Here is a 24,298-nt window from a genome sequence, read left to right on the forward strand (position 1 = left end):
CACATACAAAACAGCCAGCCCTGGAGTTAGAGTCAGAGCAGGTCTAGGGTAGAATATCCATAAATGGGAATAGTAACATCAATCTTGATGGTTTGTTGTGAGGATGAAATAAGATAATGCAGGTGAATGGTTCTTTTAAAGTAGGGGTTAACCATTTTTGTTCCACAGATTCCTTCTCCAGTCAGGTGAAAATCAAAGACCTCTTACTAAGTTCATACTGGGTATTATTTAATAAAATATATCACACACGTACAAACATGACCCTGCAAGAATGTTTTTTTTTTTTTGAATTTCAATTCAAGCTCACAGACCCCTGGTTAAGAATCCCTGTTTTAAAGTATTATATAAGTTTACATTATTATGTGATCAACCAACACCAGTCTAAATTTCTAATAACCTTTCCCCAACTCTCCCAACTGCTTTATTTCTCCATTTCCAACATTTTGCCCTTAATAATCCTAAATTGAATACTTCATTAGTTGAACCATATAAAATTTCTGATATTTAACTGCTTTGACAAAGAGAAAGAATACTTTCATATGATTTGATCTAAAACATTTTGTAACAGAAAAGTTTTATGCCCACCCTATTTTAAAATTCAAAACAACTAAATTAAAAATTTCATCTTTTTGTAGAAAAAAAACATTTTTAGGTTAATTTTATATGACAAATACACCACATGTTAATTTTTTTCTGAGAATCAGTGGCCCAAAATTATATATAAAAAAGGTACTTGTCAACAATTTATAATGATAAATTTAGTGCTTTAAAAAATTTATTGAGGAACTTTCCAGTAAAATTACAAATATTTAAGAATTCTCATCCAGTTTTTACTCAGTATTACATTTGAAAATTATACTAATATTTTGTGATATTTAATTTTCCAGGTTGAACACATAAAATGCAGATAGGTATCTAATGTGCTCATGAAAAGAATTATTCTTGAATGTGGAATTCTAGGTCAAAATAGACAAAGCAATCTGTATATTAGGGAGCCCTGATAAGATTAAGTTCTCATCAGAAATCATCAAGGCAAGAAGGCAAGGGGACAAAGTATTTAAAGTGATGGAAGAAAACAATTATCAACCAAGAATTTTATATTCAGTGAGACTTTCTTTCAAAAATAAGGGAGAGATTAAGATATTCTCAGATAAACAAAAGTTGAGGGAGTTTGTCACCACTAAATCTGCCCTACAAGGAATGGTAAAGGGAGTTCTTTAGACTGAAAAAAAGAACACCATTCAGTGGATCAAAGCGGCATAAAGAAATAAAGACCTCTGATAAACATAACCATATGGGTAATTATAGATGCCAGTACTACAGTATTGTATTTTTAGGTCAGTAAGTCCCTGTTTACTTCTTATAAGTTCTAAAGTCAAATGTATGAAAAGTAATGACAAATCTATAGCCTTGGAAATACAACGTATAAGGATATAATTTGTAATGAATGTATCAAAAAGGTGGAGTGACAGAAAGGTATAGGAACAGTGTGTATGCTATTGAAGTTAAGTTGGTTTCAAATCAAATGTGATTGTTATACATTCATTTAGGATGTTAAATTTAAGTCCCATGACAACCTCAGAGAAAATATATGAGAAATATATACAGAAAGAAATGAGAAGGGACTCAAAATGGTGTACTACAAATACATAAATATGAAAGGAGGCATTAATGGAAATTTGAGGGTCAGAAAGTGTGCAAGACTTACAAAGACAGAATAGCAAAATGGAAGAAGTCCTGAATTATCTATCAGTAGTTACTTTAAATGTAAATGGAATAAATTCTCCAGTCAAAAGGCAGAGATAGACAGAATGGATAAAAAATCATGACCCAAAAGGATGGTGTGGCAGTTTGAAATTATTTGATGGATTTCTGAAAGAGAAATATTATGCTTTAAACGAATCCATTCTTGTGGGCATGAGACTCATTTGATTGTATCATGACATTGTGGTGTGATTCATTTTGAATATCTGCCCTCTTACTGGGTCTGATGTAAAGGGAGAGACAGACTCACAGGGACAGACACAGAGGATAAAAGGGAGGCTTGCATATTTGATTCTGCAAAATGAGATAAAGGACTGCTTATGCATGGAATCCCCACAGAGGCTGGGCCCATGGAGCAGCTCAGAGGAGACCAGTCCTGCTATACGTCTGAGAGCTTAGAGCTGAATTTAGGAAGAGAGCATAACAGCAGAGACTGATACAGGAGGCCCATAAAGAGACAAACAATATGCCAAGTTGCAGCTTAAATAAGGAAGAAAGCAGAGCAGGTAAGCCTGAGAGAGGAAGCCCAGAAGGGAAGACAGAGACCAGGCAGAGCTCACCCTACATCTTGCTTCAACACATGGCAACTGACTTTTGGTGAGAAAGTACCTCCTATGATGTCTGACTTGGACTTTTCACAGCCTTGGAACTGTAAACTTTTACCCCAACTAAATGCCCTTTATAAATGCCAACACATTTTTGGTACTTTGCATCAACAACCTTTTGGCAAACTAAAACAGATGGGGAAAAATATACCATGTAAATAGTAATCAAAAGAGAGCTGGGGTAGTTATCCTAACAGCAGGCAAAATAGACTAAATAAAAAAACTGTTAAGAGTGACAAAGAAGGTCATTATATACTAATAAATGAGTCAAATGAAAAAGACATGATAAATAAAAAACTGTTGAAAGTGACAAAGAAGGTCATTATACACTAATAAATGGGTCAAATAAAAAAGAAGACATGACAAATATAGGTATATATACACTTAATGTCCACACTACATGAAGCAAATACGGACACAGGTGAAGGGAGAAATAAATAGTTCTACATTAATAGCAGGAGACTTCAATACATCACTTTATATAATGGAGAGAATAACTACACAGAAGCTTAATAAGGTAATGGAAGACAAACAATACTTTAAATCAAACAGACTTGACAGACATATATAGTATACGTCACCCAACAGAAGAATACACATTCTTCCCTAGTCCACATGGATCATTCTTCAGGAGAGAGCATATGTTAGGTTACAAAACAGCCCACAATAAATTAAAAAAAAAACTCTCTGACAACAAAGGAATGAAACTATAAATCAATAACAAAGAGAGAAATGGAAAATTCACAACAATGTGGAAATTACATAATACTTTTTTTTTTTTTAAGGTTTATTTTTACTTATTTCTCTCCCCATCCCCCCGTTGTCTGCTCTCTGTGTCCATTCACTGTGTGTTCTTCTGTGTCTACTTGCATTATCTGGTAGCACTGAGAAACTGTGTCTCTTTTCTGTTGTGTCATCTTGCTGTATCAGCTCTCCATGTGTGCAGCACCACTCCTGGGCGGGCTGCGCTCTTGTCGCATGGGGAGGCTCTCCTTACAGGGCGAACTGCTTGGGCGAGGAGTACCCCTACGCAGGGGCGCCCCTGTGTGGCACGGCACTCCTTGCACACGGCAGCACTGCATGTGGGTCAGCTTACCAAATGGGTCAGGAGGCCCTGGGGATTGAACACTGGACCCTCCATATGGTAGATGGACACTCTATCAGTTGATTCATGTCCGTTTCCCGACACACACACACATAATGTACCCTTAAGCAATCAATGGGGGAAGTGGATTTGGCTCAACTGATAGAGCCAACTGATAGAGCCTAAGCTACCACTTAGGAGGTCCAGGGTTCAAACCCAGGGTCTCCTGAGCTGGCCCACGCACAGTGCTGATGCATGTAAGGCATGCCATGCCACACAGGTGTGTCCTCCACGTAGGTGAGCCCCCAAGGAGTGCGCCGTGTAAGAAGAGCGGCACCCAGTGAAAAAAGCACAGCCTGCCCAGGAGTGGCACCGCACACATGGAGAACTGACACAGCAAGATGACGCAACAAAAAGAGATACAGATTCCTGTGCCACGGACAAGAATACAAGCGGACACAGAAGAACACACACAGTGAATGGACACAAAGAGCAGACAATGGGGGAGGCAGGAGGGGGGAAGGGGAGAGAAATAAATAAAAAATACATCTTTAAAAAAAAACTTTAACAAAAAAAAACAAACCCACAATATAGTGAAATTTATGGGCTGTAGTAAAAGAGCACTGAGAGGGAAAATTAGAGCTCTAAATGCTTACATTATAAAGGAAGAAAGATTGTGAATCAGAGGCTTACCCTCACAACTGGAGGATCTAGGAAAACAAGAGCAAACTAATCTTAACTAGAGCAGAAGGAAGGAAATAATAAAAATTAGAGTGGAAATAAATGAAACAGAGAATAAAAAAAAAGATAGAATCAATAAATCCAAAAGATAATTCTTTGAAAAGCTCATTGAAATTTAAACCTTTAGCTAGACTAACAAAAAATAAAAGAGAGAAGATGAAATTAACTAAAATCTGGAATGAAAGGAGGGGGGATATTGCTACTGAGGCTTCAGGAAAAAAAAAAAGGATTTTAACAGGATACTATGCATAATTGTATGCAACAAACTAGATAACCTAGATGAAATGCACAAATTCCTTACAAACACAGCAACTAACTACACTGACTGAAAAATAGAACTGCTCAAAAGACCAATTTAAAATACAAGAAAAGATATGAATCAGTAATGAAAACCTCCCCCAAAATAAAAGCCCAGGACCAGATGACTTCAATGGTGAATCTGATCAAGGATTTCAAGAATTAACACCAATCCTGTTCAAAGACTTCCAAAAAACAGAATATGCAGGAACACTTCTTAACTCTTTCTATGAGGCCAACATCACCCTAATACCAAAGACAGATAAAGACACCACAAGAAAAGAAAATTACAAACCAATATCCCTTATGAATATAGGTATAAAAATCCTCAACAAACCTAGTCCAACAGTACATTAAAATAGTTATATGTCATGCTCAAGTGGGATTTATCCAAGGTATGCAAGAATGGTTCAACATAAGAAAACCAAGTAACATAATACACTACACTAATAGAAGAAAGGAAAAAACACACATTTCAATCGATGCAGAAAGGCATTGGATAAGATCCAGATTCCATTCTTGATAAAAAAAAAAAAAGCACTTAGAAAACTAGGGATAGAAGGAAACTTCCTCAATATATAAAGGGTATATATGAAAAGCCGACAGCTAACATCATACTCACTGGTGAAAGACTGAAAGCTTTCCTCTAAGATCAGGAACAAGATGAGGATGTCCATTGTCATCAGTTATTGAATATTGCACTGTAAGTTCTAGCCAGAGCAATTAGGCAAGAAAAAGAAATAAAAAGGCATCCAAAGTGGAAAGGAAGAGGTAAAACTTCTGTATTTGTAGGTGACATGATTTATATATAGAAAACACTGAAAAATCCACAACAAAGCTACTAGAGTTAATAAACAAATTCAGCAAAGTGGTAGGGTACAAGATCAACATGCAAAAATCAGTAGCATTTTTAAATACTACTACCAAACAATTTGAAGAGGAAATCAAGAAAAAAAACCATTTACAATATCAACTGAAAGAATCAAATGTCTATGAATAAATTTAGGATGTAAAGGAATTATAAATGGAAATGCATAAAACATTTCTTAAAAAAATCAAGGAAGCCCTAAATAAATAGAAGGGCCTTCTGTGTTCATAGATAGGAAAACTAAACATTGTTAAGATGTCAGTTCTACCCAACGCAATTTAAGATTCAATGCAATCTCAATAAAAATTCCAACAGCCCTCTTTGAAGAAATGGAAAAGGCAAATTTATATGCAAGAGTAAGGGGCCCTAAATAGCCAAAGCCATCTTGGAAAAGAAAAATGAAGTTGGAGGAATCATACTTCCTGATTTTAAAACTTATTATAAAGCTGCATAATCAAAACAGTGTGGTACTGGTACAAGAACAGACACAAAGGCCAATGGAATCAAATTGAGAGTTCAGAAATAAACCCTTCACATCTATGGCCTGTACAACATAAACCATGAACCCTAATACAACCTATAGAGTACAGTTAATTGTATAATTATAATAACACTGTTTTATCTATTGTAACAAATGTACTACGCTGATACAAAGTGTAAATAATAGGGGAAACTGTGTGGTGTGTGTGTGTGGGGGTGTAAATGGGAATTCTATCTTTTCTTTATACCTACAACTTCTCTAATTAAAAAATAGAAACTGAGGAGAAAGGGGAGAAAAAAATTAATACAAATAAATCTAGTGTTTTAATAGAAAAATGACGAAGACATGATCAAAACTCAGATAGGAAATGCAAATTACCAAGAAATATACAAAAATGTTCAATATCATCAGTTATCAAATACAAATTAAAGCAAGAATGTAATATTCACTAGCTGTATGTGAACTTGGGAATGTTGCTTAAACTCTGTTAATTTCTTCACATATAAAATGAGAATAATAGTTCAACTTCTTAAGGTTGTGAAAATCGAGGGAGTTAAAACAGTGTATTATACATATGTGCTTAATAAATATTAGCTGCTATTATTTTATTTTGTCTATGATACTGAGAAAAATAAAAATGATAATATTCAATGCTGATGAGAGTTTATATTCTTTTACAATACTTAAAGGGATCATAAGTTGGCTCAACGGGTAGGAGTTGGACTCCCATCCTGGGGAGGCCTGATATGTTCTCAAACAGAAGGGTGGGTATCTCTTGAGACCATGGGTGGTTCCTAATAGGGGAGGACAGACCAGTGTGTCAAGCCTTCAGTGTTGGCTGCAAGTAACTATGAATACTGTCCTTCAAGGAGTAAAGCCTGGTGGTTGCCGTGGGCTACGAGGGGAAGGGAGAAATAGAGTAGATGAAAGAGGGAGTATTTAGGGGGCAATGGAAGGGTTCTGCATGATCTTGCAATGATGGATACAGGCCATGTTGACTTTCATCAGAAATTTATAGAATTTTATGGTCTAAAGTATAGACCATAATGTAAACCATTGACCACGGTTAGTGGCTATGTTTCAATATTTGTGCATCAGTTATAACAAATATTCCATCCACATATAAAAATGTTATTGATAAAGGAAGGGGGAAAAGGGGGAGGATGTTGGTATATGGTAGTTCCCTGTGTTCTCTTTGTGACTTTACTGTGACGTAAAACTTCTTTGAAGACAAAATGAAAAAAAGTAAGACAACGGGAAAGAAATGGAAGAAAATGTCACTATACATAACTATACATACAGGACAATAGTTATTACAGTGGAGAAAGGCAAAATGTCAAAAAAATTTTTTTAAGTTATTTTTCATAATTTTTAAAATCCCAATTTTATTTTATTAATTTTAATTTAATAAAAATAAAATTTTATTTAAAAAAAATTATTATGTATTTTACTTCTTATGTTTAAGCCTATCTTTTTTTTTTTAATGTCATGTTCCCAACACCTAGACAGGTATAGACATTTATTTTTTATTTTATTTTTTTTCTCTCTCTTCCCTCCCCCTACCCTCGTTGTCTGCTCTCTGTGTCCATTTCCTGCATCTTCTTCTGCGTCTGCTTGCAGTTTTGTCAGTACTACCCGGAATCTGTGTCTCTTTTTGTTGTGTCATCTTGCTGCGTGAGCTCTCTCTGTGTGCGGCGCCACTCTTGGGCAGGCTACACTTTTTTTGCATTGGGTGGCTCTCTTTACGGGGCGCATGCCTTGCATGTGGGGCTCCCCTAGGCAGGGGACACCCCCGCGTGGCATGGCATTCCTTGCGCGCATAAGCACTGTGCGTGGGCCAGCTCCACACAGGTCAAGGAGGCCCAGGGTTTGAACCACAGACCTCCCATGTGGTAGACGGACGCCCTAACCACTGGGCCAAATCCACTTCCCAAGCCTATCATTTTTATTTCACTCTCCTATTAGTTGTATTTGGCAATATCCTTGGCTTCATTTTTGAAGAAATATTGGATTACAGAAAGGTTACAACTGTGGCAGGGGAGGATCACTGGTGTGAGGTGTCAGTGATGGGGGATACATGGGAGGAAGCTCACCTGGGCATACATATACACTATATAAACATGTTCAAATGTTCATGGAGCATTGTCACAGTGGGTGGAGATCCACATAATAACTGAAAGAATATTGAATTCCCATCCTGGGGAGCTCTGCCACATTCTCTAATGGAACAGCAACAATCTCCCAAGTGCAGGGGTAATGACCACTGAAGAAGGATGGTCCACTGATACTGATGACTATGCTTATGAGCCTCTCTTTTGAAATTGCAACTTAGCCTAGTACTGTAGGGTGCCTAAGAGTTACCTTCTGAGAGCCTCCATGTTGTTCAAATGTGGCCTCTCTCTAAGCCAAACTCAGCATAAATGCATTCCCTTTCCCCCAGTGTGGCACATGACTCCCAGGGATAAGCCCCCTGGCACTGAGGGATTACTACCAAGCACCAACAAGCAATGTTACTGGAAAAATACCTCAAATAAGAGAGGTAAAAGGTAAAGACAAATGAGTTTAAATGGCTAAAAGACTTCAAAGTGAGTCGGGAGGTCATTCCAGGGGTAACACTTATGGATGTCTCAGCAGGATCTCATAGACTGTCAAAGTAGATAGCACCCTAAATAGTGGGGTTCCTGAGGGTTCTGGAGACACCCAGGTCCTACGGTCATGGCAGACAGCACTGGAGTTTGGTGCCTTGCTAGTGGGCCCTACTTTGGAATTTGTGCTCCTGAGTGTGACAGAGTTGGACTTAGTTGTGACTTCTCTACACATGCCTCTTCTGACCCTTTCTTTTGAACCTATAGTTGGTGCTGGAGTTGGAAGATGTATGTCCAAAAGACTTGAATTTTTGGGCTGTCCATGTGCCACCTGGGCCCTGAGCCTCATCAGAGTGGCAAAACTCACTCTCCAGTTCTTTTGACTTATCCAGGAGATGATGATGGACAACCACCATACCAAGGAACCGAGAAAGTCTACAACTGCATTTAAGAGTCCCATCCATCAGTCATATGGGATCGAAGACCCCTCTCAATGATAGGTAGAGTGGGCATCACCATCCCAGAATTCTCAGGATTGGGGAATAAAATATGGACTAGAGTAGACTTACTGGTATTCTACTATAGACTTTTTGTGAGTCTAGCGATGGAAGAAATTATATATTACTGATATAGAGAAAGTGACCCCTGAGGTGCTAAAGGCAGGCAGAGGGAAAAAGACGTCATATGGGGGAATTTTTGGGACTTGGAATTGTCCTGAATGACATTGCAACAACAGATACGGGCCATTATATATCCTGCCATAACCTACAGAATTGAGTGGGGAGAGTGTAAACTACAATGTAAACATAATTCATGCTTAGTGGCAAAGCTCCAAATGTGTTCATCAATTGCAGTGGATGTACCAGACTAATGAAAGAAGTTGTTAATGTGGGGAAGAGTGGGAGGTGTGAGGAATGGGGCATATGGGAATCCCTTATATTGTTTTGTGTGTAACATTTTGTGTAATCTAAGTATCTTTAAAAAAAAATATATATATATATATATATTAAAAAAGAAGTTGATTCAGGTTTTCTAGAAATCATTTTGGCAAGATTATCAGGAAACTTAAAAGGACCAATCTTTTGATCCTGGAATTTCACTTCTAGTAATCTGTCTTAAGGAAGCAACTGTACAGATGAACAAAGATTTATATACAAACATGTAGGTAAATATTGCTATTTATAACCTAAATGGCCAACCAAGAGGGAATGGTTAAGTATGCTAAGGTACATCTGGATATAAAACATATACTATGCAGATATTAAAAACCAGGATTTGAAGGAATACATATTGGCATGGGAAGATGTATACCCTAAGATGATTAGGAAAGAAAAGTAGAATTTACAGTAGTTTCAATTTTGCTTAAATTGATAATATGCATATATACAGAAGGCAGGATGAAAAGATGATATATTAACAGTAGTTACCTTGATATGTTTTATTTCATTCTTTACTTTGTATATTTTCTTAGTATTCTAACATATTCACACTTCTTTTATAATCAGTAAAATAAACTTTAAAAGCTGAGGAAAATGAAGCTACTAATCATTTATTTTAAAAATGATTACCAATTTTGATACATTAATCAGTTTCTGAAAACCTTTTATTTAAACATCTTATAGAAATATGTAAACTCAGAGCAAATGAAACTAAATAAGCTTTGTAAAATTGAAGCTATCCCATTTGTTTCTTAGATTTCTGTTCCATTGGAGAAAATTAAAATCCAGCTAGTATGCAAAAATTGCATGACAACTTTGCAATTTTGGTTACTGAGACTTTTTTATGATGCTCAGTGATGAAAACAACAACAACAACCACCATTAATGCTCTTTAACCATTATTAATCCAAAAGGTATAAATGGACATTTATTCTCAAGAACAGTATCTTTAAGTGGTATTTAATGGTATAAACTATTAGTCTGTGAGCAAATCACATTATTAAAGTTTTTTTTCCCTGGGAATACAAAGTGAGACAATATGGCCTTCATGTGTGTCTGTGTGTACGTGTATGTGTCTGTGTCTGTGTGAGAAAGTGTGTGTGTTTACGAGTTAGAACAGTTTCTACTTTAGTCTGCAGAATTCTGTTATCTTTTAGAAAGTATACTACAGCTACTACTACTACTGCTGCTGCTGCTGCTGCTCTGCTGCCACCACCACCACTACTTTCATTATTATTAATGCAATTTATTGAGAGCTTACTATAATATAAGTCCAGCTCATAGTACTCTTTAAATCCTATCATGAGGTATGTTCTATTATTATCCACATTTTATGAAGGAGGAAACTCATCCATAGACAAATTAAGAAACTTGTTTAAGGCTACTCAGCTAATAGTAGCAGAGCTGGGTTCTGGACCCTGGCAATTTGGTTCCAGGACTAACATTCTTTATTACCACACAAGATAGCCTCACATAATAACAACTATGATAAAAAGGACAATATAATAGCAGAAGCATCAAAATCACTTAGGATCTTCTAAGTTGTATAGGTACTCTAGCTATTAAAAATCAGATTCTGAAGTGATATTCAGAATTATTTAGGAAAAATAAACAAGAATCAAAAAGTAAAATTAGTTTCTTTAAAGGTACTTCAGAATGGTGTACAGGATGGTGACAGTTGCAAAAATATGTGTTCTAGGAGAAAGATTTTGGACCTCCTGGTTGGAAGGTTGAATTTTTGCTCTGGCTCTATCATTTTAATCTAATTAATAGCTTAATCCCAGGGAATTTACTAAAGTCTTCCAGGTATATCTTCTTTTCTATCTTTTGCATATGGGGCAGCGGACTTGGCCCAGTGGTTAGGGCGTCCGTCTACCACTTGGGAGGTCTGTGGTTCAAACCTCCGGCCCCCTTGACCCGTGTGGAGCTGGCTCGTGAGCAGTGCTGATGCGCACAAGGAGTGCCCTGCCACGCAGGGGTGTCCCCCGCCTAGGGGAGCCCCACGCGCAAGGAGTGTGCCCCGTGAGGAGAGCCGCCCAGTGCGAAAGAAAGTGCAGCCTGCCCAGGAATGGTGCTGCACACACACAGCGCTGACGCAACAAAAAGAAACACAGATTCCCCTGCTGCTGACAACAACAGGAGCGGACAAAGAAGGCGCAGCAAATAGACACAGAGAACAGACAACCAGGGTAAGGGGGAAAGGGAGAGAAATAAATAAATAAATAAATAAATCTTAAAAAAGAATAAATGAGAATAAAGAGGAGAAATAAATCACCAATTAAAATCATTATGCAAAGACTACTGTTTGGTGGGGAACAGTAATTGGCTGAGTGGGGGTGGATGGATTATATGAACTCAGTCTTCACAGGAGAGTTGCTATTTTGATTTTTAGGCCATCCTCTTCCTTTACACCCCAGCAGCTACTAGTGTGACTCATTCTGTTTGTATTCTTTTTACTTTCCATCAATTTCCAGAATTCTTTAAATAATTAATTGTATTCCTGAAATAGGTCATGTCATAATTTTGTATGAAATGATTTCAGAGGTAATACAGAAGACAGAATGATACCTTACTAAAGCAGATTTTTAAGTACATCTGACTTATGTTGAAATTATGTTTCCATGTAACCTACTGCTTATTTTAATTCTCCAAATCAAATTCAAATTATTGGTAATTGGGTACATATGCATCAGGGTATGGATACTTCAAATGAACTATTTCATATCAGACAAACTCTGGATTTAGAATGACATACTGCAAAAACAAACTCTATAGGCATCATAAACATAAACTAGTGATTACTTGACATTTTAGTTTACAAAGGAAATTTTACCTTGGAGGTAAGTCAGCTCAGCCTTTCCATACTAAAATTAAGGTGTGTGTAGTTACTGTAGAGGACAGTCTCCCTGGTCACGTTACTTGTGGTATAAAGTAGAATAGGCATATTCAGAACTGTACTAACTTTGTCCTACAGGCTGGGCAAAGTCTTACAGTTCCAGGGCACAGAGTAGAATTTTCAAGGCTGGGCCATTTTGAGGAGTGATAAGAGCATCACCATTCCTTTGAGGCGAGGTTCTTTATCATTTGTGGTTGATTTTACCCACCTGCACTGGAAGAGGTTAAGTGAGCCTTCCATGCTGGGGCTTATTTGTTCTATTTTCCATATATATATTCAAGTTAACTATTCTTTAATTGCATCGGTAGTCATAAAAAGCCCCTTAGTTATATGCTTATAAGATAAAAAAAATAGCTTAAAATACATTTGAAGCTACTTTCAAGGACACTTTTGACACCACAGTACAATCTTAGTTTATAAAAGCAACAATACATAAACAATTGAGTACCAGATTAGAAAAGGGAAAAATATACATATACATATATACATATATGTATGGTATCATCAACCAAGATGGTTTTCAAGTGATCTTCTGGTCTGTTTAAAAGCAAAAACTTGAAGTATGAAGCAGCTACCAAGGAAACAGTATAGATTTCATGATTATGAAGTTTTCCTGTTGTATTAGATATTTTACTTTTATGTAATTTTATCCATTACTTTTAATTACCATTTTAGGTCATTTCTCAAAAATCCTGTTTCCCCTTGCTACCCTTCAATTACTTTTAGATTATTATCAGCACTGCCTTCATTTTCTTCCCTTTCTACTCCATTGCCTAAACCTATTACTCATTATTCGGCTCTAATCTATGGATTGGTTATTTTCAATCCTTCCTTTTGTCAGTTCTTTCAGTTTCAATTGGTTTTTAAAATCTTAATTCCAATCATCTCATTTTTCTAAACCTTATCTTCTTTTTGGTATATCTGCTTACAAGAGCCTCACCTATCATACAGAAAAAAATAAAACAGGGAAACTTGATTTCATTCTTTTTCTTCAATTTTAAGAATCTATAAATATTCATGCAAGGGACGGGGATGTGGCTCAAGTGATAAGGCCTCCACCTACCATATGGGAGGACCCGGGTTCGATCCCTGGGGCCTCCTGGTGAAAAAGAAGAAGAGAAAGCATGCCTGTGTGGTGAGCCAGTGCCTGCATGGCAAGCTGAGTGTCCGCACACAGTGAGCCAAGTGCCCACGCGGTGAGCTGAGTGCCCATGTGGGTGCCCATGAGAGGAGCCAAGTGCCCACGTGAGTGCCCGTGTGGCAAGCCAAGTGCCCGCATGGCGAGCTGAGTGTCTATCCGGTGAGCCAAGTGCCCGCGCAAGTGCCTGCGTGGTGAGCCGGTGCCTGTGGTGAGCTGAGTGCCTGTGTGGTGAGCCAAGTGCCTACGTGAGTGAGTGGTGAGCCAGTGCCTGCGCAACAAGTTGAGTGCCTGTGCGGTAAGCCAGTGCCTGCACAAGTGAGTTAACACCGCAAGATTATGATGCAACGAGAGATATGAAGGAGAGAGTCAAGATGAAGTGCAGTAGAGCCCAGGAACTGAGGTGGTGCAATTGACAGGGAACCTCTCTCCACATCAGAGGTTCCCAGGATCAAATCCTGGTGAATCCTAGAGGAGAAAGACAAGAAGAGAAGACAAAAAGAGAAACAGATACAGAAGATCACACAGCACATGGACACAGACAGCAAAAAACAGCAGGGCTGGGGAGAGAGAGAAGGTAAAAAAATTTTTTTTTAAAGATTAAAAAATAAAATAAAATAAAATTATACGTAGCTTTAGTCAACAGTATTAAAATCTTGCTCTTACAAGATTTTTTTCTGCAAGGCATTTTAAAATATTAAACTGATGTGAAAATAATAGTCCCCTTTCCAAAAAGCTTCTGGAGACATATATGAAAGCACATTCTTATTGTCACACTGAGAATTAACTACATGTTACCACGTAATTAACAATATGAATGAGAACAAGGAACAGAAAGCTTTTCCTTTTAACCACAGATAGGTTAATATAAGAGATAATATATGATCAAAGAAATCATGAGTTCTATGAATAGGTAACAGCAAAATGTACTCTTAGGAAAATATACATATTATGTTTTACATGTTTATACATGTATGTGTAATATGTTATACATATATATTCTGTTCTGATATGTTAAAACAGAATTGAATGTCAAAAAAGACAATTTCTATCACTTCTTGGTTATGTAAATCAAGGCTCACTTTTTTGAAAATCAAACCAATTCCTTATAAATAGACAAGGACTTAGAAAAACATCTATTAGCATGAAGATGACAAAAAGGGCTTCAAGGTAGGCATTTAGTTAAAACATACACAACATACACATACACGCTTTCTTTGGGCTGGTGAACTATCAAATCTTTAATTCTCAATTTCAAAAAAAATGTCTGATTACAAGCTTTCAAATCATTTGAAGATGTGAAAGGCTCTGCATTTCAGCCTACTTCAAAGCCAGTAAAGAAATCATTTCTTCTTCTTCCAACTCAAAGTATGTTTAGGAGCAGAACATCTGATAGAAGTGGTATTGCCAATTGAACCAATTTTAGAATATAAAGTGCTTCTAGCAATATTTGGATACATATAATTTGAGAAAAAAGTTTTATAAACCTAAGCTTTGAAAAATGGAAAATACAAGCTCCAACAAAAAAACATAATTTGTAATTGAAAGAAAATAATATTTTGTAGAAATAAATTTGTCCTTCCAAAAAGAGACAAAAATGACTAACTTTTATTTCCCAAGAGAATTATGCCACTTTTATACAACAAAATTATAGAGACCACAAATTGCCTTCAACAATTCCATTGCTTCTTCATTTGACCACTTGAAAATCAAAATTCGTTCAGATTATAAATATAACTTTTTATAACTCTGTTATTACATACTGTGAATGGGGAAAGGAGGCCAATCTTGTGGCTGTAGCGTCGGACGGCCTCTCTGATGTGGCAGGGCTGGATGGCATCGCTGTGAGCCTCTACACCACAGGCCGCAGTGCTCTGTGACAGAGAAACACACAAATTGTTACTAAATCAAAAACACACAACAGAACTACAGTGTATAAAATATGAAAATAAACCTCTATAAAATGGACCATTTTTTCCCTTAGGACACACATTGCTTCTGCCATAATCTACATCTAAAAAAATGTTCCATCATAAAATCAAAGATGACTTTTACATAACCCCTTCCTAAGAGACCTAACAAATGCAATTTTTATGATCACAATATTTTCATCTAGGTTTGCATATCTAGGTATAGGAGAATACAGTCACTTGCATGCTGGTGAAAAGTGTCACAAAGGCTTACTGAGGGACCACAGGAAGCTACTTAAAAATTTTAAACATTTATTATTATAAATGTTTCTTGGGAACTTTTTGGACAAATTTTGAAAACAACATGAGGGTCATCAATTTGAAATCGAAAAATGTAAAACTGTTCTATATTTACTTGCAATACTAGGGGACAATCCTAAAAGACCATTTCAACTTGGTTCCTAATTTTCTAGGTGATCTCAGGGGAAAAAAAGGAGCAAAAACAAAAATAAACTTTCTATTTTAATGTGTCTCATTTGTAAAAGGCAGGTTTGAAAACACAAAAAGATACAAGAAAGAAAAGATTATTTGCAATGAGAGTATGGATAACCAACTCAAGAACCTTATTATAGATATGTGCATCTGGGTGTATAAAACATGATTTTATTACAAATCAAAACATTCAATAAGGGTACTACAGTCTCATGGTTCAATTGTAGGCTCTGGCTTCCAAGTACCTGCGTCCCAGATCTCAGACCTGCCAGGTTTATCAGCTCCATTGAGTTAAGTAATATTTCTGGGCCTCAGTTTCCTCATCTGTAAAATTGGGATAATAATTGTGATTGTTTTGTAGGGCTGTTGTAAAAACTAAATGAGTTAATGTATGTAAATCACTTAGAACAGTGCTGGTACATGTTTGCTATTAACAGTATTAGGTTATTTAAATTAAGAGTTAAAAATGGAACCTCTATGTTCTTGAAATGGTAAGCTAATTTATTTTAAAGTACAATAGGTACTAGATGCCAGGTCATCAACCTTAAAGAATCAAAAGAAAGAAATATTAGCTTGTGTATACTATAACTGTGGTCTAGAAGTCATTTTCAGTCATATAGTTAAGATTATTATTTTTCTGCTAATTATTACAATTATCATTCCTAATTTCTGGTAGGGGTAAAACCAGCACAATACCTATGGTAGTTACTTAACAAAATCTTATCAAAATAAAAAAATACAACCTCTTTGACCTAACAATTTTACTTCTAAGAATTCATCCTAAAGATATATATAAAGGTGCAAAATAACACATATCCAAGGATATTCACTGCAGTACCATATGGATTGATGAAATAAATGTTTATCAATGAGAGACTGGTTAAAGAAATTACTACACATTCATTCAGTTGAACAGAAACCTTGGCAGACACTAAAATGAATGAGGCAGGGAAATGGAGTTTGGCCCAGTGGTTAGGGCGTCCGTCTACCATATGGGAGGTCCGCGGTTCAAACCCCGGACCTCCATGACCCGTGTGGAGCTGGCCATGCGCAGCGCTGATGCGTGCAAGGAGTGCCGTGCCACGCAAGGGTGTCCCCCGCGTGGGGGAGCCCCACGCGCAAGGAGTGCGCCCGTGAGGAAAGCCGCCCAGCGTGAAAAGAAAGAGCAGCCTGCCCAGGAATGGCGCCGCCCACACTTCCCGTGCCGCTGACGACAACAGAAGCGGACAAAGAAACAAGACGCAGCAAATAGACACCAAGAACAGACAACTAGGGGAGGGGGGGAATTAAATAAATAAATAAATCTTTAAAAAAAAAAATGAATGAGGCAGTTCCATATATATTTCTCTGGGGTGATCTCTAAGATATATCATGTGGGAAAAAAGCAAAGAAGCGGCTGTGTGGCACTGTTCGAACTTGTTTAAAAAAAAAGGCTGAACATTATAAATTCATTTAAACAGAATATCTCTTCAAGGATATGCCGAAACCCAGAACCACTGCTCATCTCTTAGAGAGTAAATAGGTGGCTGGAGGACAGGGGTTGAAAGAGACTTACTTTTCACTGTATACCATTCTGTACTTTTGAATATATTTTTCTTATTTCTTATTACAAACTACTAAAATAATTTAAAAATTCTCACAAAGCAAGAATATTTGCTAATTATTCAAGCTGAATCTGAAATAAGACCTACATTACTATAAAACAAAACATATCTTGATTATTTTTATAGTTCTAACAAGATTTGAAACAAGCTGAACATGAATTTATTCTGGGGTATCTTCTTCAACTTCATTCCAACAATACTCTAAATAACATATCTGCTGTGCTCACAATAACAAGGATTAAATTATCTGAACCACTCCCTTTGGCACTAGTATAAAAGTGTGTAGGGTTTCTTTGGAAGCATTCTAATTCTCATTTTAAATACTTTGTTTCAATTGGAATATATTAGATAAATGCAATTATCATGTCCCACATGAGGATAAAGATTTCGGTGGGTCCATTCTGATCCTAAATATATATATATTAGTTTTGTATATTTATTATATACGTTATATATATGACTAAATCACCTGGTAGGTATGATAGATGCTTATGAATTAGGCTGAAGCTTTCTATCCCTTTGTAGTAATGCATGCAAATATTTAGCTAGATTTGGAATCTAAGGTGCTAAGTCTTCCAATGGAAACCCAAGTGGAAATACAGAAGAAAGACATTAAGAATGTCAGTATCCTCCATACTAAGTGATTTGGGAAGTTCTTTCTGTGTGCTCCTCTATGGCTTCAACTAAAGTTACTCTTTTCTCCTTGCTAACTGGATTTATTTCTCATTTCTTTTCTCCCTGGGCAATAGAGTCTACTCTTCCTCCACTTCCTCAAATAAAATTAGTTCTGGTATAGAACACTTCAGTCAAAATCTCTCAGAACCTCTGGCATGGTGATCAAATGGCAGTTGGGGACACAGATGTAAGAGGAATAAGTTCGAAACTACTTTGTCACTCCTATCTGTTTTGTGGATAAGAGATTTCAAAGTGAGTCAGGAGGTCATTCCAGAGGTGTGCTTATACACGTCTCAGAAGGATCTCATTGACTGCCACAGTAAACAGTGACTCAAATAGGACCTGAGGGCTCTAGAGACATCCAGACACTATAAGGAGCACAGACAAACTCAGGAATTTAGCCTTCTGTCAATGGGCCTTACTCTGGAATTTATGCTCCCCAGTGTAACAGAGTTAGATTCATTTATAGCTTCCCTACACATGGCTCTTCTGTCTCTTTTATTTGAAACTATAGTTAGCACTACTTGTTAAATATATGTCTCAAGATTTAAATCTTTGGTCTGCCCATGTGCCAGTTTGTCCCTCAATTTCAGCAGAGTTGCATCACCTACTCTCCAGTTCATTGGACTCACACAAGACAACTAACAAGGAGATGATGAGGACAACTCCCACCCCAAGGAACAGAGTGTCTGCAACTGCAAACAAGATAGTTCTTTCTATCTTCCCCATGGGCTTTAAGCCCCCTCTCAGTTAGAAACAGTGGGGATCACCATCCCCAAATCCTTAAGATTGGGGAATGGACAATGGACTAAAGTAGGCTTGTTACTATTCTACTATCGACTTCTTATTATTCTAGCAATGGAAAAACTCATCATTGATTTAAAGGCAGTGGCCACCAGAGGTTCTAAAGGGAGGGAGAGGGAAGAATAGGTGTAATATGTGGGCATTTTTTGGGACATTGGAATTGTCTTACATGACATTGCAATGATGGGCACAGGCCATTATATATTTTGTCATAACCTACAAAATTGTATGGGATAGAGTATAAAGTATAATGTAAACTACAGTCCATGGTGAGTAGCAATGCTTAAATATGGGCTCATCAATTGTAACAAATGTATCACATTAATGAAGGATGTTGTTAATGTGGGAAAGTGTTGGAGGGGGAAGAGGTGGGGTATATGGGAATCCCCTATATTTTTTATGTAACATTTATGTAATCTAAAGCTTCTTTAAAAAAAAAATTGAAAAAGATATGGAAACAAGTCAGTCAGGTTGAATGTTATTTTTGCCAAAAAAGGTGAAGTTAACTTATATTAATCTAAAAATAAAAATATTCAATTTGGTAAAAAATGTCATTAGATTTTCCATTTTGGTAAACTATAACGAACTAATGTGGTATTCCCAGTATTGTTTTCATCTCAACAAATATCATCACTTTTCTGTCAACACCACTGTCTTTTGTCAATATCCAGTCCCTCATCAAGGTGCATATAATCTGTTCAATTTAAAAATCTATCCCAAATTTAGGATTTTAAATTTAGCAGGGACTTTAGTATTTTTGTAATATTCTTCAAAGTATTTCAGGAGAAATAACATTAAATTTACATTTCTGGTCTCTATATTAAAGAATCTTATATCTGCTGTGAAAAATGAGAAGAGTATTAGATTTCTATAACAATTCATGTTTCTCATCCCGATTATGTCCACATTGTAGGATAGTTTTAAAATTTTCAAAAAGTAAACCCACTTGTTTAACAAAATATTGAATTTTGTTGTCTAGTGAATGTTTGAAGAAATCTCAGTGGGTACTAAATTCTGTATTTCCTTAAGTGATAGTCTCTTGGGGGAAATGGATGCAGCTCAAGTGATTCGGCTCCTGTCTATCATATGGGAGGCCCCAGATTTGATTCCCAGCACCCCCTGGTGAAGGCAAGGCAGCCTGCACTGCGGAGAGCTGGTGTAGCAAGATGACACAACAAAGGGAAATGCAGAGGAGAGACAGTGAGAGACGCAGTAGACCAGGGAGCTGCGGTGACTCAAGCAACTGAGTGCCTCTCTCCCACACCAGAGGTCCTGGGATGGGTTTCTGGTGCCTTCTAAAGAGAAAGACAAGAAAAAAAAAAAAAAAAAAAAGACAAGCAGACACAGAAGAACACACAGTGAATGGAGACAGAGAGCAGACAGTGGGCGCAAACAACAAGGGGGATGGAGGTGAATAAATGTAAAAATTTTAAAAAAAATAGTCACTTGGTAAATCTTTTCTTCATGTTAAATTTTCTTCCTCATAGTTGCATTCATCTTCCATTCATTTTCATTTATGTCTTTTTACCAGAAATTGATGCTGGATATTGGAAGCTAAAGTATCACATGCTACACAGTTCTGAGATTTATGTATTGTCCTCTGCTTGTCTTTTTGGATTACAATGAATAATGAATAAAACTCTCAGCAATTTGAACTTTCAACTGTAGTATAAGCAAGTAACATTGAAAGTTCCGCTGCTGCTAGAACTCTGTTCCTGTCCTGACTCTTCACAACTTAAAAGTTCTTGGCAGGTTAAGAGTGCCTTGTCCTTCCCCTCTACAAAGCTGGTAGGCTAGAGTAACCCAATGTTTCAGAAGGATCTGAAATGTTAGGCAATTGCTTCTTATCCCTTCTATATCCGTAATGGTAAACTAGATCTTCTGCTAAACTTGAAATCTTAAATCTTACAGAGGAATACATATAGCAGATTAGAACAAACTAAGGGTTAGTACAAATATTAAGAAGTACAACTATTAGTAATACACCTGTCACTCATGGACCACGAAGGTTGATATATAATCTGACTAGCCAGGCACAGGTCGTATCCTCTTTCATCTCACTGTTGTACATTTAACTCTCCCAGAGCTTTATTCTCTTGGAAGATTTCCTTTCAGATGAAGGTGGTCCAAGGATGCACTATGTGATACAGTTAATTTTCTCATATCAAAGTTAAAATCGTAGTTCTGTAAAACTAGGAAAATATTTTTTTAAACTTTGAAAATTAAAACTAGAAAAATTATTTAAGGTGAGGACAAGAGAGAATCATTGAAATTCAAACATTCAAATACTAGTAACCTGGCTGGAACACTAGACATCATTTAGCCTAAATTTTCCCAACTCCTGCCCCATTTTAAAGAGAAGAGAGTAACTTGCCAAAGGTTACAAAGACAGTTAGTATCAAATATATGGCTATACTTCGAATCTCTTGATTTCTAGTTTGCACAGCTGGCATACAGTAGAGGTTTTATTATTTTATATAGAATGAACTATAACATGGTGCCTTCATATGTTTCCAGTGAATAAAAATCAAGGTGTTTTAAGAGTGTGAATGTAGAAATAAATGGATGAATAGAGAAATATAAATGGCTTTGAAGCAAGACATCAGTAATTCTAATGCCACTAATTTAGAATTTAGGAGAATTTAGACATGGACTGGGCTAAAGCTTCACTCAGGAAGTCTTTGCTGCAAAATAACTCAAATTTAAGAGTTTTAAACAAGATTAGGAGAGAAATATAAGTATTTGAGCGGAAAAATTTCAAGAATTTTGAAAAATTTATAAGGAATTAATTCATACATGAATAATTAATATGTTAATTACAATTCCTTTCTTACATACTCTGTAAAACAAGACCATGAAAGAACTCCCCTAGGTGATTTTTTTTACACAATTTTTAACTACTGAATGAGTTGGAGAGGCCTATAATTTAAAGTTTTAAAAGCTACTTTATAATATGTAAGTTTCCTATAGTTCAGATAGTCCCCAAATTAAAAAGCAGTGAGTTATGCCATTTTATAAATGAAAGGAAAAACCAGAAAGTAATGCTGAAATTAAATTTACTTAATTAGTTCTGGTATAGAACACTTCAGTTAAAATCTCTCAGAACCTCTGGCATGGTGATCAAATAGGATTTGGGAACACAGACATAGGAGGAATAAGTTAGAAACTACTTTGTCACTCCTATTTTTTACAGCTAAGAGATTTCAGTTGGCTAAGAGATTTCAGTGAGTCAAGAGGTAATTTCAGAGGTTATCTTAGGTATGTCTTAGCAGGATCTCATTGACTGCCCCAATAAACAGCAACTCAAATAGCACCTGAGGGCTCTAGAGACATCCAGACACTATAAGGAGCACAGACAAACTCAGGAATTTAGCCTTCTGTTAGTGGGCCTTAACTCTGGAATTTATGCTCCCCAGTGTAACAGAGTTAGATTTATTTATAGCTTCCCTACACATGGCTCTGCTGTCTCTTTTATTTGAAACTCTAATTAGCGCTACTTGTAAAATATATGTCCCAAGACTTAAATCTTTGGTCTGCCCATGTGCCAGTTTGTCCCTCAATCTCAGCAGAGTTGCATCACCTACTCTCTAGTTCATTAGACTTACCAGGACAACTAACAAGGAGATGATGATGGACAACTCCCACCCAAGGAACAGACAGTGTCTGCAACTGCAAGCAAGAGCGGTCCATCCATCTGTCCCATGGGATCTAAGCTCCCTCTCAACCGGAAGGAGAGTTGGGCATCACCACCCCCAAATCCTCAAGACAGAGGAATGAACAAACATAAGGGAGAAAGGCAACTATGGACTAAAGTAGACTTATTAATTTTCTAGTAATGGAAGAACTTGTAATATTGATATAAAGACAGTGGTGATCAGAGATTCTGAGGGGAGGAAGGGGGAACAATAGGTATAAGATTGGGCATTTCTGAGAATTGGAATTGTTTGGCTTATACAATGACAGATACCGGTCATTATATATTTTGTTAAAACCTACACAATTGTGTGGCACAAAGTGTAAAACATATACATATAGTATATACTATAGACCATGATTAGTAGCAATGCTTCAATACATGACAAATGTACCATACTAATGAAAGATGTTGTTAATGGGGGAAAGTGTGGGAGGGGGAGATAGTAGGGTATATGGGAATCCCCTATATTTCTGATGTAACATTTATGGAATCTAAATCTCCTTTAACAGATAAAAAATATTTTTTAAAAAAGAAATGGATAAAGGATTTGAAGAGATACTTCACAGAGGAAGATATATAAATGGCCAATCAGCATATATATAAAGGAAAAGCAAACTCAAACTATAATGAGTTACTCAATATTCATTAGAATAGTAAAAGTATAAATTATGACAACAACAAGTGTTAGTGAGCATGTGGTGCAACAGCAACTCTAAAATATTGCTGGTAAGAGTATAAAATCATATGATTATTGTGGAAAAAAGTTTCACAGTTTCTTAAAAATACAAACACATGCCTACCCTATGACTCAACAATGTTATTCCAAGGTACTTAACTAAGAGAAATGAAGGTATTTATCCACAGAGACTTGTATAAGATGTTCAAATCAGGTTTATTGATAATACCTCCAAACTAGAAACAGCCTAGATGTCCATCAACCTGAGAATGAATAAAGTGATATACACTGGAATATTACTCAACAATAAAGAGGAATAAAAATTTCACTTTTACTAAAAAAACATTAACTTCATAAATATCCTTAAAGTTCAAACAAAAGAGTACATACTCTATGATCCCATTTAAATGCCATTCTGGAACATATAAAATTAATCTATGATGAGGAAATCAGAACAGTGATTGCTTCTCTGAGGATGGTGGTATGAATTAACTAGAAGAGAGCACTGGAAAACTTTCTGGGCTGATGGTATAACGGTAATGTTCTATGTTTTGATAGGGTTTTGAAACAAACAGGTTTATGCATTTGTTAAAATGCACCAAATGGTATCCTTAAGTGTACAGTGGTTCACTGCATATAAATTTTTAAGCCCACCCCCCCAAAAGGGAACCATAAACAAATATATATATAATGAAGAATTTAGGTGTGAAGTGTACTGATATCTATAACTTACTTTGCAATATTTCAAAAAAAAAAAAAAGATGAACTGATGGGTAGAGAGGTGAATGAGTAGATGGATAGATTTATGGTAAAGAAATTTAGTAAACTGTTAATTGTAGAATAGAGATGATAATCCATTATTCTTTTAACTTCTTTGTGTGTCTGAATTTTTAAAGAATAAATGTTAAGAAAAATCATTATCTTTTTATCTAGAAGAAAGCTATTAAAGTTTGAGTGAATTAATTAAGCCTGGTGAGTGTATATAGGCTAATCCTCAAAATCTGAACTATGAGGAAAACAGAGCATATTTTCTATCTCTGAAA

The 24,298-nt window shown here is 36.4% G+C and overlaps 1 protein-coding gene across 7 annotated transcripts in view; it reads right to left on the reverse strand.

Annotated features, from left to right (window-relative positions):
• Window positions 1-24,298, reverse strand: part of SUPT3H (SPT3 homolog, SAGA and STAGA complex component) — a 571,256-nt gene that overhangs the window by 85,333 nt on the left and 461,625 nt on the right. For 4 of the 7 annotated variants that reach the window (XM_023587587.3, XM_004454205.5, XM_058306818.2 and 1 more), the window contains exon 11: window positions 15,161-15,271. In XM_023587587.3, the coding sequence (XP_023443355.2) occupies window positions 15,161-15,271 (111 nt within the window). Of the gene's footprint in view, window positions 1-12,657; window positions 13,958-15,160; window positions 15,272-24,298 lie in introns of those variants that run through there. The other 3 variants (XM_071218476.1, XM_071218475.1, XM_071218474.1) reach the window with 3 other exon arrangements.

The sequence above is a fragment of the Dasypus novemcinctus genome, chromosome 11 (genome assembly GCF_030445035.2).
Source record: "Dasypus novemcinctus isolate mDasNov1 chromosome 11, mDasNov1.1.hap2, whole genome shotgun sequence".
In the NCBI taxonomy this organism is placed as follows: Eukaryota; Metazoa; Chordata; class Mammalia; order Cingulata; family Dasypodidae; genus Dasypus; species Dasypus novemcinctus.